The sequence below is a fragment of the Chaetura pelagica genome, unplaced genomic scaffold (assembly GCF_000747805.2).
Source record: "Chaetura pelagica isolate M959 unplaced genomic scaffold, ChaPel_1.0 scaffold315, whole genome shotgun sequence".
Classification (NCBI taxonomy): domain Eukaryota; kingdom Metazoa; phylum Chordata; class Aves; order Apodiformes; family Apodidae; genus Chaetura; species Chaetura pelagica.
Window position 1 is genome coordinate 1095751 of NW_009953187.1, and position 16525 is coordinate 1112275.

The 16525-nt window shown below is 38.4% G+C and overlaps 1 protein-coding gene across 1 annotated transcript in view; it reads left to right on the forward strand.

Moving 5' to 3' along the window:
* Positions 1 to 16525, forward strand: part of NOX3 (NADPH oxidase 3) — a 40935-nt gene that overhangs the window by 10447 nt on the left and 13963 nt on the right. The window contains exons 5-9 of the mRNA XM_009997343.1: positions 1907 to 2052; positions 5746 to 5927; positions 8648 to 8777; positions 11867 to 11959; positions 13342 to 13595. Of these exons, the coding sequence (XP_009995645.1) occupies positions 1907 to 2052; positions 5746 to 5927; positions 8648 to 8777; positions 11867 to 11959; positions 13342 to 13595 (805 nt within the window). The remainder of the gene's footprint in view (positions 1 to 1906; positions 2053 to 5745; positions 5928 to 8647; positions 8778 to 11866; positions 11960 to 13341; positions 13596 to 16525) is intronic.

The window sequence follows — 16525 nt, forward strand, 5'->3', positions numbered from 1 at the left end:
CCTGCTGAAGCTATTCCAGCTTGTATAAATAATTTATTATTATTATTAATTGGGCCAAAGATTCAGAAAAAATGGGAACTTGGTTTTGCAGTTTGGGTGTTTAGGATATTCACTTGGGATACCTGTGTCAATAAATATTTTATTATTTTTATTAAGGGTCTCAACAGGAGATAGCTCAAAAAATAATAACCAGTCAGTCCAGTGACTAGGACACATGATTTGGTTTAAAAGGCCTACTTTAAATTTAAGGTAACAAGGATTTTAAAACACATCTTTCATCTTCCACTGAGAACCTAAGCATGGGGCAACAAGGTGAAGCAGGTGTTAGGGAGTGGCAGGGGAACATTGTCTTTTGAATGAAGTACAACTTGGCAGTCAAACACAGCACATCTACTGCTCTAGAAAGATCACATCAGAAGAACTGAGTGAAGATAATCTCCCTCCATCCTGGAAACACAGGCTAACCTACTGTTTGTACTGTTGGAGGGAGGAATACAGCCTTCTATCTTTTTGCAGTGGCTTCTCTAAGCACTTTCATGACCAGCATCCTACCTTAACTCATATTCCCATGCCCACAGCTCACCCCAGGTGCTGCAGAGAAGCTGGACTCCTGCATGGGAAGTGAGGGAGCTCATCAAGTGGACAGGCACATAAAAGACTTAACAATACCAAAGCCCTTATGCATTTAATCCTGTTTTCATCTATGATTACATAGTGACTAGCACAGTAAGGCATTACTTTTGTGCAATTAGTTACAATAACAAACAGAGGAGAAAAGGAAGAAGAAATAGAAAAGAAAAAAGAAGGAGGAAGGGGGAGAGGGGGAAAGAAAAATTAAAAAGAGAAAGAAAAAAGTATATAATTTTCAGACAATGGGAGGTAGATCATATTTGTTTTACTACAAATACTGCCTTTTAGAAAGGTTTTTAAATGGTCAAGAATGGGAACAGATAAACACTGAAAGAGAGATGATAATGGGAAGCTAATTATAAAAACTAGAAACAGCATACCCAAATAGCTCTTCTGTAAATGTATAATTGTTTTTCATTGTCAATTTTTCAGCCTTTGGCATTTATCATTTTGCATTAATTACAACTTTAATGTAATGGATTTGAGAATCTTTCATATTGAAAACTGAAACTCAGCACTAGCATGATTACAGCTTTATCTATTTTAGCTAATAATAAAACAAAGTCCTTCCTTTTTTCCTCTTTTGAATTAGCATCTTTTGACTCAGGAAAAGAAATATAAGGGAGTTCTTACTTCACTCTAAGGCATTTTTTCTAAACTGACCACTTCATACACTTTTTGGGAGCAGGCCACAAATAGAGGTGATACATAAAGCTATAGGCAAATCAGATCTAAGACTGATTCAGACTTCTCTCTTAAAATCATAGTTCCTGTGGCTTCCCCAGGCATGAAGCGATGCTATAGCTACTTGTTAATAGGGCACAGATTTGGGGTGCATGTCTTAAATACCCCTGCTGCAGGTTGCAAACTGGTTGAGGCGTAAAACAGACAAGTTAATGTCTTGCATAGGCCATAGCACATCCTAGTATATTAATAAAAAGATAAGGGTTTAAAATTTAAACAATTAAAAATCAGAGGCAAGCACCTTTATATCAGCTCTCCAGAGATTCTCCTTTGATGACACTGAAGACTGCAGGGCACATGATTGTATACATGGGAGGTGACTCTGGAGCTGTTCCTCTCCCCTCCAACATGAAGAAGTTGCTTCATATTAGAAACTTATTTGATAAAATTTCCCTTTTGCTGTCAGCTTAATCCGTGCCCTCAGTTTACACCCAAGCTTTTCCAATAGTCTGTCTAGTGCTTAATGAAGTTCTGGCACTATGGGCACATACGAATGTGTCTGTAATTTCACACCAGTCTTTCTCCTATGCAGCCATCCATATTGTTGCCCACTTGATCAACATCGAACGCTATCATACCAGCCAGTCAAAGGAAGCTGGGGAGTTACAAAATAAACTTTCTGGCCTTGGCAAGAGCCCAAATGAAAGCTACTTGAACCCAATCAGGACCTATGAAACGGTAAGCTGTCATTTTTTTGTTTTTTTCATTTAAAAAGTTTTCCTCTGTGGCTTCTATTGTCAGTAAAACTGTATTTCAAAGCCTTTTAACCAGAGTGAGAAGGTGCTGCTAAAGGTTAACCTCAATTTCAGCTGAAAACACTTACTCAGAGCTGCAATTTTCAGGTTACTAAGCTCAAAGAAATGTCTACAGTTTTCTAATTAATTTGTCAGGCGACAGCTGGGGGGGTGGGGAGGATAAGGAGAGTGGCCAATAGTAGACAATGAAATGAAATGAACTGCAAAGAATTTTTTTAAAACTAAACTCAACTCTCAATATATGGAACAAACACTACTCCTTTCCAGTAAACAAAAAAAAAAAAAAAAGAAAACCAAAAGCAATATTACCTAACAGCATTCCTTTCACAGTTGTTATTTATCTCTCCCCCTGGCTGCACAATATCTTCCCAGTCTGGGGACTGATTCCACCCTGTTACATATCGAGTGTGGCTGCCCAGGGAAGAGCAAGTGCAAAAATGGCACTGCCTACTTTGGGGAAAAAGTGTCCACTTTCTTGGCTACCTCACAAGAGTACTATAAGCTCTTTCTTATAATATTCATAACATAAAGAAAAATTTACTCTTTCTGCAATGCATGCATGCAAAATAAGATTAAAAGTTTTTTTCCTTATTTCATTATGCTATACATCACATGGATGTTATTTGTTTGCTTATAGAATCATATAATGGTTTGGGTTGGAAGGGACCTTAAAGGCCATCTATTTCCAACCCCTCTGCATGGGCAAGGACACCTCCCACTAGGCCTGTTTGCTCCAAGCCTCATCAAGCCTGGCCTTGAACACTCCCAGGGATGAGGCATCCACAACTTCTCTGGGCAACCTGTTCCAATCTCTCACCACCCTCACAGTAAAGAATTTCTTCCTAATATCCCAACTAGATCTTCCCTCTTTCAGTTTGAAAACTTTCCCCCCTGTCCTATCAATATATGCCTTTGTAAAAATTCCCTCTCCAGCTTTCTTGTAGGTTTCCTTCAGATACTGGAAGGCTGCTCTAAGGTCTCACCAGAGCCTATTGTATATTCTTGCATCCTCCAGGGTTGAAATGGCCCTAGAAAGAGACCCACACATTTTGTTTCTACTTTTCAGAAAATTCCCACAAGCAATAAAGGATGTTGGAACACCATAGAGTGGGTCTCTTTTAATCAGTGGTCTGCTCCACTGAAACAAGCAATTAAGTAAGACAATGGCTGGACAACCAGCAGTAAGATTTGATAGTACTTTTCAGCTATAAGGCATTTTGTCCTATCTTTTCCTCAGATCCTTTCCAGTGTAGATAATGTGATTTTTGCATCTTTGAAAAAAAACATGTAAACAATTCTCAAGTTTGAAGTAAATCAAGTGAATCTATGGTCTCAATAGTAAGAACACAATAGTCTTGATGACAGTGTTGCAAAGTTATTCAGCTTACCAAAACTGGAGAGCAAGCCAAGGACCCAGCTGCACAGTCTTTCAGTACACCCAGTGCCTACTCTCAATTGCACCCACGTGAGAAGTTCCCCAGGATCAGGACAAAGCCCACAGGTCTGAGTGGGAATCTACTGTCTTTCAATATGCATTTTTTTTCTCCACTATATCTTCCCATGGTGATATGATTGTGAGGTAGGTCTCTAATTAGCATTATGATCCTTAACACCCTTGAGGAGGAAGGCTAGCATTTTTTGAGATCCTTTCCCGAATTTCTTACACTAATATGCCCCACACTTACTTTCCAAGCCTATACCATCCTAGCCTAGATTTTACTCTAACCTCTATATTTCTTTTATCACCCACTTGTTTCTCAGTAGCTACACACAGAAATAATAATGAAGGAAAGCAAACAAAAGATTGCTTCTAACTTCAGAGAAGAAAGTTCTGAGAGCAGCAATTCAGACTTTCTTTTCAGTTTCTTCCTACCCCTGTAGTAGCAACGTACTAAGTATCTTTGACATTTTTCCTTCTTTCCTCTCAACACTCAAACTAGCCACTGTAGTGGAAATGTTCAAAATATCACCTAGATCAATCCTGTTAATATATAATAGGATCTGAACACACTCTTCACAGTTACCAGTTTGAAAATGTACTGTGTGCTGTCAAGTGTGAACATTTGAAAGAATTATTTTACTGTAAAAAGAGACTGTAAAAATGGCACTGTGGAATTTAATCACCTCTAGGATTTCTGTATCAAATGAGTGCTCTTTACAAGTACAATATAAGTTGTTTTTTTTCTTCTGGTGTATTAGGCTGTAGAAAAAACTTGGGACTCAGAAGGCATGATGAGCTTCCTCATTCCTGCACATCAGCAACAGGAAAACAGATATATAAGCTTTGCAGGCTGAGTGGGGATTTCCTTTACACTCTGCTGGCATATTTAGTTTTATTCTCATCTTGCATGTGAGATTTTTACTGTTGTTCTTCACGATTTGAACTTTATAACTGAGATAAGATTCTGACTGTTGTGTTCAAAATACATTTTCATTCTCACTTCAGTTTATTTTGGTGGGTTTAGACAGATGTAATAGACCTGTGCGATGTCTGTGAGTCATGAAGAAGGACCATATTCTAGCTGAGTATATTAATGTTTCATCACCGACAAGGATATAAATGTAAATTAAATATGTCTTTAAAAAATAAACCCAAGTATTATCCAATGTATCTCCAGGTAAATGCAAGGAACAGTTAAACAATATATGCTCTTTGCGTTAACAAAAGCATGCCATTTTTATACACCATGCTAGGGCTGCTAAAACCCCACAGATTTTGAGGTAAAATAAGCACAAAAGAGCCCCACACCTTTATGGTTGCAGATTTCATGGCACCTCATTTTATCAACTTCACATGAACAAGCTGATTTCTAGTGCTAGTTTGCATATTACATCTCTAGTTTGCATAGAATCAAATAATAGTTTGGGTTTGAATACCTCCAGGAACAGGGCTTTCACAGCTTCCCTGGGCATCCTGTTGCAGCATCTCACCACCCTCGCAGTAAATAATTTCCTCCTAATGTCTAATATAAATCTCCCCTGTTCCAGTTTTAAGCCATCACTGCTTCTCCTCTCACTACAAGTCCTTGTAAAAGTCTATCCCCAGCTTTCCTTTAGGCCCTTTCAGGTACTGGAACGTCACTATGATGTCTCCTTGGAGCTTTCTCTTCTTCAGGCTGAACAACTCCAACTCTCTCAGCCTGTCTTCATAGTAGAGGTGCACAAGCCCTCAGATCATATTTGTGGCCCTCTTCTGGACCCACTCCAGGAGGTCCATGACCTTCTTATGTTGGTTTATTCTCATAATTTCTCAAAAAATTTTCCTTTCTTTCTGAGACACTTTTACCCAAGCAAAGTAGATACAAGTACTGATGAGACTGCCTAATTTCCTCCTTTCGATTCCTGAATCAAATACCTGCATTAAACATTTACACGCTTGTCTAGGATAAGGCTGAGAGGAAACAGAGTACAGGGTTGTATTTCTATGCTCTTCTATGGTAAAATGGAGGTTTACCTTGCCTCCACATTCTAGTTTTGTTCCTATGCTGAAAATATATCTTAAATTTTGCCTTCATGTGTAAAAGCAGCAACAGTAATAATAGTAAGAGTAGCAATAAAAATAACACTTATAACAATAACACTAATACTAGTACTAACTGTGAATTTTCTACTCTAGAACACAACGGGAGAGCTACTAACCACTATAGCTGGAATAACTGGAGTTATAATAACTGTGGCTTTAATTGTGATAATGACTTCATCCACTGAGCTCATCAGAAGGTCATGCTATGAGGTGTTCTGGTATACCCATCACCTTTTTGTGGTTTTCTTCATTGGCTTGATAATCCATGGTATGGGGTAAGTGTCTGTATAAACTACATGGGGTAGATATTTCACTGGAGATGAAACACAATTCAAATCTGCAATCTTGTGCTTTTCTATTAACAAATTGCTGGGATCTTTGCTTTGACACAGATTGCAGAATGAAAGCATTTTGGAAGTAAAACATGCCACTTTTTCGAGGACTAACATTGTATTTTAGTTCTTTCAACCACTCCTCTACCATCTTACAACCCACATCTTATCAATGCAACAGGCTGAATGAACTTTCATCCCTGGGAGTTGGAGACACTACAGATGAGGTATCAAACCTCTGTGGGTTGAAATTAATAAGGGATCCACACTATGTCATAAGGCATTGTGTGAGAGAGTATGTACAAGCTTGGCAAGTTTTCAGCATGTCAGTTACCCCATGGTAAATGTCCCTCTGCCCATTCTCCTCTGCATCCATAAAAGTAACGTGATTTTGACCTTCTTTCCCTGCAGGGAAAAGAACCCCAAATTTCCTCACCACAGATAAATACTGTGCAGTAGCAGTAGGCACTATATTACAAACCAGGTTTAAATTACTACAGTAACAAACAACTCAAGTTTATGACTAGCTCGGTTGGGAGGCTTTTACAGAGAGGAGTAACTATCAGGTCACTAGTTGTCCCCTTGTTCCTCAGCACAAGAGGAACGTCTGTCCTCTTGTCACAGGACTCTGGTTCTTACACTGAGGGATATCAGAGTTGGAGGAGCCTCCCTAAGAAGCTCAGGGGCTGACAAATCCCATGTCAGTGCAGTGAGAGCAGAAAGGTGCCTAGTACTGGAAATGTTTCCATCTTCTCTTTCCAGCTCCATTGGCATCTGTTTCTTCTCCCTTGTGCTCCTTCCCCCATTTCATTTTCTCATTTCTTTGCAATAGCATTAATGTGAATATGAAGTGCTGCATCTACATTCACATTTTAATTCAATAAGGAATGCAGTTTTGAGGTATATCTAAAGGCCCTTCTCATCTTCTGAGATTGGTTCATACCATGGTGCAATCCCTGGATTGCATAAAACAGGATGGTTTTGGGATGAAACCTCACGGACAGGAATGCATCTCTGTGTGTCAAGCACTAACAAGTGGCATGTTCAGAGGACTAAACCAGACCTAGTCCTAGGCTTTAGGTAGCCCTCAAACTTGCAAGTCCCTCAACAAAGACTGCTGTGCTTCATAGAGATTTATTCCTGACTATGTAGCATACACATGACCTCAAGCTGTGGTAAAGCTTTTCAGATCTAAGGACAGTCACTTGGTGTAACTATAATACACTTGTCATGTCTGTTTTGAAAAACACTCAGATGGTATCACCCACCACTAAAGAACATACAGAACACTACTCTTGGACACAGAGGAACTTCCTAGTCCACAGCAGTGTGCATATGTGCCTGTTTTTGCAAGGTGCGTTGTGTCACCACGGGGCAGGAAACAGGCCACTACAATGTTTTGTGGTGTGTTACTTTTCTCACCTCTTTTCTTGCAATTTGAAAGCTGCCACATTCAGTTTGGCTTTGAATGTTCCTGAAACCAGCCCAATTAATTAGTTCCAAGTTTCAGAGGCACAGCTGCAAACAAATGCTGTAAACTGTATCCCAGCCTGATTAAAATGGCCTTCTCCCCTCTCTCTGGCAAATCTTTTAGCATTCAATTTCAAACAGCTATAATGAAGCCTTTATACCTTCAGCTTTGTAAGCTCTCTTTGCCTAGCCTGTTGATCAACACTCCTCAGCAGGAGACTTCTCTGAGAAGGGGACACTTATTTAACAGCCCTTTTGATAGCATTCTGTGAGCACACTGCTCGCTCCTGCCTGGGAGTGCCCTGCCACAGAGCAGCTCCTTCTGCCCCAGCACATCCCTCCCCCACTGAAGAAAAGGAGTCGAAACCCAAGGTTTCATCCACTTCCTGTCTCTTCGTCCTTCCTAGGTAACTCAACAAAACTGACCCAAGCCTACCTCCTTTTCTGTCTTTCTGTCTGACTGTGTGGCTGCTGGTGACCCTGCTATGTAAAACAAGGCAGCACTTCTTATCTTCCTGTCTCTTGTTAGACTGATGGGCAGGACAGGCTAATTTTGTAGAGCCAAACTAAGTATGGAAGTGAAAAACTGGAGAAACAATATGAAACAAATGGGATTTCCCCATAAAAATCATCCTTCTCTACACATAACTAACACCAGCTGAAAGCCATTTAAACAGAACAGTCAGGATTGATATTTAGGAAAATTCACATCATTAACATTCTTAGAAGAAGCTAGAATTTAATATGTTTAGAGAGCACACGTCTAATTACAGTCCTCCAACTTTATTTGCAACTTTTAAAAAAGCATATAGAGAGCAGGAAAAAAAAAAAAAAAAAGAAGAAAAAAAAAAGAGAGAAGGTCTGTAGCTATTAAACTTGATTATTTTCTAAACACTACCAGATGCTCATATACAGAGGAGGTCAACATGTCTGCTCCAAAGAACTTGGAAATAATTCTAATTTTGCCACAAACAGCAATATTCACATTTTCTACACAATCTTGCATTTGGCAAGAAAGTCATGGCAAACATAATGGAAAGATAATTTGAACAAGAGAGCAGAACAGGACTGAAACAGCCAGTTCTCGAACAGCCAGGTATCTCCAAATTTGCATTTAACTACTAGTACAAAGCCTACAGAAGCACAGAAACCTTATAAAGAAGAATACCACTGATCAACATTTTTGTTTTAAGTCAGCTTGTCCGAAGTCAGACACCTCAGAGTCTGCTCCTTCACAATGTCACTTACTGTAAAGATCACTACTGGGAATGGGAGAATGCCACTCAATGCCCTTTGCCACAGTTTTCCGGCAACAAACCTGTGGTAAGAGTGATGTTTGTTTTCTTTTTTTAACTTAATGTGCTTCCTTGGGAGGCCAAATGTTTTAGTGAGTGGGGGACGGGAGTGTATGTTAGTGACTGGCACTTAGTGTCATGTTTAGAGAGTAGTTTCACACTTCTGTTCCAGAATCATGGCCTGTGCATTAAAATGGTGATCCCGGCCTCCTTTATAATCAGTATAGACAGGTACAGATGAAAAGTGATGTATAAATTTTTTGGTTTCATTAATAATAATTTGTATTACTGAAGGGTATGGATTTCAGAATTGTACTCTATTTAAATATGTATTGTACATTTATTTTTCATTATTCGGTATCACCAATATCCTTGATGTGTTCATTACACAAACACAGCCTCTAAGTGTAAAACTTATGAGAGTAGAGATACAGAAAATACAATGGAACAGTAAAGCTAAGGATGCAAATTAATGTTAGTATTTTAACTAATAGTGCTTTAATATGGATAGTCTAAATACCAAGGGAGAACAAGTTGGAGATAAAATTATGTCCTTGCTTTGGTGAATATGCTTCATATTGTCCAGCCTTGATGTCTTAAGTTAAGTAAAAAGGAGAGAATATGAAACAATGAATTATGAAAGGGAAAGGCAAAAAGCAGGAAAAATGTCCCACGGAAGGGTGGTTTTGCTGCAACAAGATTGCAAATCCACAGGGGGTAATTAAATAGCAGACTTGTACAGTATGTCAGATATGTCTAGCATCCAAACAAAATCATTTAACATTTACAGCTCAAGATACAGCTTGCTCATATGGAAGTTTTTGTTGTTTCTTCCAAAAAAAAAGAGAAAACACACCAAAGGAAATCCTGAGGTAAAGGAGAAAGATTAGCATTCACTGTCTTGTAGCTCTTTTAATGGTTAACATAGATTTTTCTTAAACTAAACTATTGTTAGCCACTATCCAACCCGCATACTAATGAGAAAATGAATGCCTCTCTAAAAATTTCAGATACAACATCGCCATAAAAATCAATACATGGCTACGCACCATGAATACAGACACAAGCTTGCTTCCAACTGCATGTCTTGACATTCATTATCATAAAGCTAACTGGAAAGAACTTCCACTTCTCCGTGTTAAACCTATTTTGCCACACTTTCCTGCATACCCAAGGCCATGCTTGCAAAGTCACATTACTTTAAATGAATTGTGATAATACCATGTGGCATATAGATCATCTATAAGAACAGTGCTTTGCTGGATGGGAAATGTGCTATGATGTGATACCTGCTAGACACCGCAGACAGATAGCACAAATTGATTCAGAGACTAAAAAGCCATGGTGAGGCTTGTGCAGCACCAACAGGCGTAGATGGGACTGAGAAGGGAGGGGACACCTTGTGCACAGCTGGGATAGTGTGAGGTGCCACCAGAGTGCATGTCCTGCTGGCCACAGCTCCCAAGGGAGGATACCACAGCAGAACCCCTCTCAGTCATGCCACATCTGTGCCCCTGCTCCATATTTCAGCAGGTAAGAGCCCAGTTTGGCTCCCTCTGAGGACAATGAAGCACTTCTGTTGCACCTGGGGCGTCTGGACTTCAATCCTCACAGACTCTCCTGAGCCACTGCTGTCCCATCTCAGTTCATTCTCATTACAGGAGGAAACACTACTTGAGCAAGAATACCAACACCCTGATGAGCCACCCAGTAGCCATGTTGCCTAGCATCCAATTCTTCCTGGTGGATACCCTGTTGTCCCAACCCAGACAAAAGATGTTTTTGATTGAATGTTCCATTGCACTGGAGTGATGGCATATTTGAAATCTCAGCTGAGCTCTTGCACAGTGTAGCCAGTGTAACCTTAACATTCCTGTCACATGCTTTTATTTACAGGTAGCACAAATGAAAGAGAGGAAAAACAGGTCTCATCATTACTGTGGCTTGATATATGCAAATATATTCAAAATGTGAGATTACCCACTGTGTTGAGACACCTGTAGTATTTAGGGACAACGGATGTGTTGAGTTTCTGCTTTAACAGAGAATCTTCTGGCTTATGCTGGTTTCTTCCCACTATTAAATCATGCTTTTTAAAATTTAATTTTCAAGATTTAACCTTGGGAAATTGCCACTCTATTCTCTTAGCACTTTCTAAGGAAGCCACATAATTTTATGGCTTGCTTCTCATAAAAGATACTTTATAACCACTGTTACCAGCTTGTGGAGGAAAGTCAATGTTTCAGCAAGTTCCTCTTTGGATATTTTAAAATCTACATGATTGTGGAGTCTTCAGCTTGCTAGAATGAGCTGTGTAATTAACAAAACTGGAAATAAACCAGCAGCTTTTCTAGGAAAAAAATAATAATTATGAAGATGTATTTACATCTAGTTATCTCAGCTATCGGTGCAAGTCAGTGAAATCATCAGCTAGTATACTTAAATAGTCAAGTATCTTTATTGTTATAGTGATCATCACATACAATTAGCAAGTACAAGCACAGCAATCATATACACTTCTTAAAGTATGACCAGCTTAATATCCTAGATCAAAAAACCACATTTATTGATACAGAGCTGAGTAATGGATTACATGGAAACGTGTCCTATTGCCCTAATTGAATACCTGGACTTAATGTTTTCTCATGCAGCATCAGGAAACTTACAGCTGACAGTAAGTGCTACTCCTATCTGATCCTTCTGAAATATTCTAGACTTTGAAGAGCAAAAAAATACTAAGGCTATGTGTAATATTGTATAAATATAGGCATCTATACGTCTTCAGGTCCAATGACATCTATATGTAGCAACTAAATAGATTAATAATTGTCTTTTAGTAGGAAAAGATTTTAAAGAACTCTTCTTGGCCAGAATACAGATAGATATTAGCACTGCTTTTGGAGTGCCGCTGTGAAGGAGTCCCATATGTCTGCTCCACAAGAAAGACAGAACTGCTACAGTAGCAACAGACGCCCTCTTGAAAAAGGCAAATCCAAAATGACAGTAAAGAAATAAAATAATTTCATTTTACGCTACCTCCTGAATCAAGCCAGAACTGCAAAATATTTTTGTAGGCATTCAAATAAATGTTGTTTTTAATATGTAACTCTTTTACAGGCTTGGAAGTGGGTTTTAAGTCCCATGGTGTTGTACATCTGTGAAAGAATTGTTAGATTTTGGAGATTTCAACAGGAGGTGGTCATTACTAAGGTACATAACATCGCTTGCATGCCTGCATAGAAAAAACATTATGTCAATTATTTATTTTTTTATCTTTTGCAAATAACATCTCTATATTATTACCTCATTTTTCACTCCTAGCGTCAGCAGCTCTTCAATCATTATCATGGTTTCAGCCATGTACTGATTTTTGGTTTTGCATTTATTCCAATAGCAAGTCCATAAGAATATTCCATGTGGGACCAAACTTGATTGTTGAAGTACCAGACTTTACACCACCACGACACAAACATCTGCAAAATCTCTTTTTTTAACTAACTGAAACCATGTTCCATAGTAGTAAATGCCAGAGACACCTTCAGTTTCAGTAAACACAGTTTTTGTGTGTCAGCTATCAAGAAGGGGGAGACATCCTTTTTACAAGGAGTCACATGAAAAAGATGAGGAGTAGTGGGTGCAAATCACTCCTGGGGAGACCCTGACTGGACATCAGAAGAAGTTTTCACAAGAAGAAGAGTTGGATAATTTTCCCAAGGAAGTGGTGGATTCTCCGTCTTGTTCCTACCTTGAAAGGTTTGACCAGATGATCCTTGAGGTCCCTTTGAATCTGGCAGTCTATGATTCTATGACTTACTTTCAAATCTGGAGGCTTCCAAGTAGATTAAGAGTTATATTATCAGTTAGCATAAATAGTTGAAACTTCATTAATAACACTGCAAAAACTTAACCCAGTTGTAAACATGTCTTTGTGGTATTTAAGTCACAGCAGAATGGATGGGGAATGCCGCTAACGAAGCAGCTGAGTCCACATGTATCAGGTGGGTGATCAGGAACAGGCTTATTTGTGTGAGGGGAAGAGCATGTCAGTAAGTCTTGCTGATGATTTCACAGAGTGGCTGTGACCTGAGAATCTCAGGATGTATAAAACTGGCTGCTTAACTGAGATTACCTCTTAATAAAAGTATATTAGAATTGAGCTCACTGGGCTTTTATTCTTCTTGCCCAACCATCAATAATCTCATACACATTCATTGTGTGACATGAGAGCAAAGCTGGGAAATTATTCCAGGTTATGAAGGAATACTTTTGCATAGGCAAAGACAGAAAGCTGACAAACTGCTGAATTGTTACAGACTTCCCTCTGCTGCCCCACACTACACACTGCACACGCTTTCAAGAACAACAACACTGCAACAATAGCAGTTCCAACATCTCTTGGCAGCAACAGTACTGCAATGTGCAGTTTAGGACATAATCTACATGATGTTTAAAAATTGATGCACATCTCAATTTGCATTAACTTGTGATTGACCTCAATTGGAAATTACTGCAAAGTCACCTGTAACCTAACGGAAACAGACAGTTTCCTTCTTCTGAAGGAAAATAAAACAGGTTATTTTATTACTGTTTAGGTGGTAACACATTCCTCTGGAGTCCTTGAGCTTCATATGAAGAAACGTGGCTTTAAAATGGGACCTGGTCAATATGTCTTTCTCCAGTGCCCATCTGTCTCACAGCTGGAGTGGCACCCTTTCACTCTCACCTCAGCTCCCGAGGAGGACTTCTTCAGTGTTCACATACGGGTTGTTGGGGATTGGACTGCAGCTCTCTTCAAGGCCTTCGGAGCAGAGGAAAAGACTTTCAAGGAATTGTGGATGTTACCAAGGTTTGAATAACAAACAATACATTTCAAAATGTTAATTCTACATTTTAAAATATAGAAATGTTAGTATTTTTACTTTAATTAATTTTGTGTGTGTTCTTTATGGTACAGCATTAGATTGTAGTTCTGGATCCATAAATATGTCATTACGCTAAAAGAAACACAGACAAAGCCATGAACTTAGGCAAACAGCTACCAAGAAGATGTGATGACTAATCCAACATTTAAAGTCCATATCAATATCTGTATTTTTTTAACTATCATCCAAATGTCTAACATCTATATTCACACCAAAAGATACCAGTTTTGACAGATAGGTGCTTAAGAACTGAATTGAAATGACACTGGAAGCTATCTGCTATCTTTGTGTCTGCATGTTGATGCTGTGATCGCACTCCTCACGTGACATCCAAGATTCCAAATATTCTCCCAGATACTCTGTGGCCCCAGAAACACATGGCTGAACCTTATTACTTTCCAGCAGTCTCTCTCAATTCTGTCTCTGGTTTCCAAACTCTGCTCCACTTTATAAAGGTTATTGTCATTCAAATTCTGTATCAGTGGCGCTTTAATAAAATTTAAAATAAAGAAAGAAATAATAAGTAAATAAATAAGTAAGTTGATGCTTCATAGTTGCAACTCATCAAGGCTCCACTGAAAATGGAGCCATCTTGACCTAAACCAGCAAAGCATCTGAATCTATATGTAATGGATTCAAACCATGTAACTCCTTGCAGCCATAGTGGAGATTTCCAGCAAAGAAGAGCTCAGCATAGGATCATTTAAATTCTGGTGGAGTGTGTAGGGCCTGGGACTGAAGGGACTATATTCGCCCTAGAAAACTGCTTTTGATGAGGGAGTTCTAGTCAAAGTGAAGTGCAAAAGGAACTTTTCAACTACATTTATATAATTCAATGGGACTTGGATGTTAAAGAACATTCTCCCAAAAAGCTTATAGACAGCAGTGAGCTACAGAGGCATATTAGAAGGTGGGGGCAGAGAAGAAATTCTGGTCCAGTCCTTGCATTATATCAGTTAATAAGAATTAGAAATGAAAGCTGTGCCTTTGTTAAAGGCAACTGGAATGAGAAGTATGCCATTTCAGCAGAACTGAAGCAAAAATGGTCCTAAGTGATTGGCAGCCAGTATAAAGAATGAAAAAGAGAAAAATGTTATCAAACATTGCTAGCCACAATGCAGGGTTGAAATTAACAGTGCTGTCATATATAAAGACTCTTCTTTTTAATCTTGTTAGGGTGCCTAATGCCATAATTCAGTTGCTTTTGCAATATATTAAAAATAATATTTTGACAGTTAAGGTGGCAATAAAGCAAAAAAACCCAAGTCTTTCTCACAGGTTTCAATATCTAAAGATAAACAACAAAGCAGTGACTATATTAAAAATAATATATAGCAGAAACTGAGCAGAAAACAGAAGATACGTAGTAACCAAATGATGAGATAATGTTCTAAAAATAATATATATATACTGTAATTAATAAAAGAAGACTAAAATAAAATGCACGTGCATTTTTACATGTAGCAAAGACAGTTAGTAATGAATTCTTGCCAATTTGAAAGATAAGACCAATAGTATAGACCACTCTTGTGAAAATAGTCAAGTTCTATATTATGTCTCTGGGATTTTTGCTCAGTGAATTGCTCTTTTGGCACATTGCCCCAAAATCTAACTTCTCGCTCAGTCAGGAGAACTACACAATCATGCTGGTCAGCAAATGTGTAAATTCTAGAAGTAATACCATTAATGTTACTTTTACAAAACTAAATACTTTCCCTGCTTTCCATGAAAGTATAATGCTCCTTTCTAATGAAATTGTGTAGATGGGTGGACAATCAAACACATAGCTTGAAACAACCTATAGCCCTATTTTCTACACCTTCCTTGGCAAATGCAACTGCAGTATATTTTGTCACTTTGTTTACTATCTTCAAATGCTTCTCCACCCTCTCTAGATCAAATGGATGGGTTGTATAACTCAGTTTCTCTTCTCCTGCTTTCTCCTTCCTACATCTCTGAAACTTAGTATTTGGTTAAGTTCTCTAGCTATGGCTGAGCAAGGCATTCAAACCAATGACAGGATCTCTGTCACCTGAGGATTTAGGAGCAGACTGACCAGATAAATCTCTGTAAGGAATGACTCAGAAATAATTGACCCTGTCTTGTAGCACAGAGACAGATTAAAGTATTTCTTGAAATTCCTTCCAGATCAATTTTTTTTCTCTAATCTACTAGCAACAACTAGAATTCCTCCCAAGCCCACATTGAACTACATGGAAAGCTTACCTGAAAGCAGCTCTTAGGCACTTTACATATATACCCTAAATTACCTATATTCTATAGGAATTTTTAGGTGCTCAAAAAGTACAGGGCTGGGCAATAATCTGAATAAAAATACATACTAAATATATATATATTATTTTGTTTATATCTGAGACCAGATTTGCAAAAGTTATCTCTGAGTAGTAGTTTAATTTGCTACTGCACTTGCAGAGATTTGGAATCTTGAAATAAAAGTGGCATGTAAAAAGGAAAGGGAAAGTGTTTGCTAAGTCTTCAGGCACATCTCAAGAAAGAAACAATAGAGTGTCAGATAAATTGTGTCCGTATATGTGTGTGTACCATTGCTTGGCGATTCTCCTTTCTTTTCCTGTTAAAACATTTCATTCTTCCTATGTCTGCATATTTTTTGTAGTATTTAAGCTGAATTTTAAAGATGATTCATGCTATAAAGAGCACAAAGCAATAGAAAACCGTAAGAAGCAAAAAAAACCACCTCATTTTTCCTAAGCACTGGGTGTTAGTGAAACCATCTTCCAGAGCACTTACATTAGTTAAACTGGACAGAGCACTCCAAAGCACTGTGTGCATTTACATTCTGTGTTGCTACAGGAATGAATCAGATTATTTAACG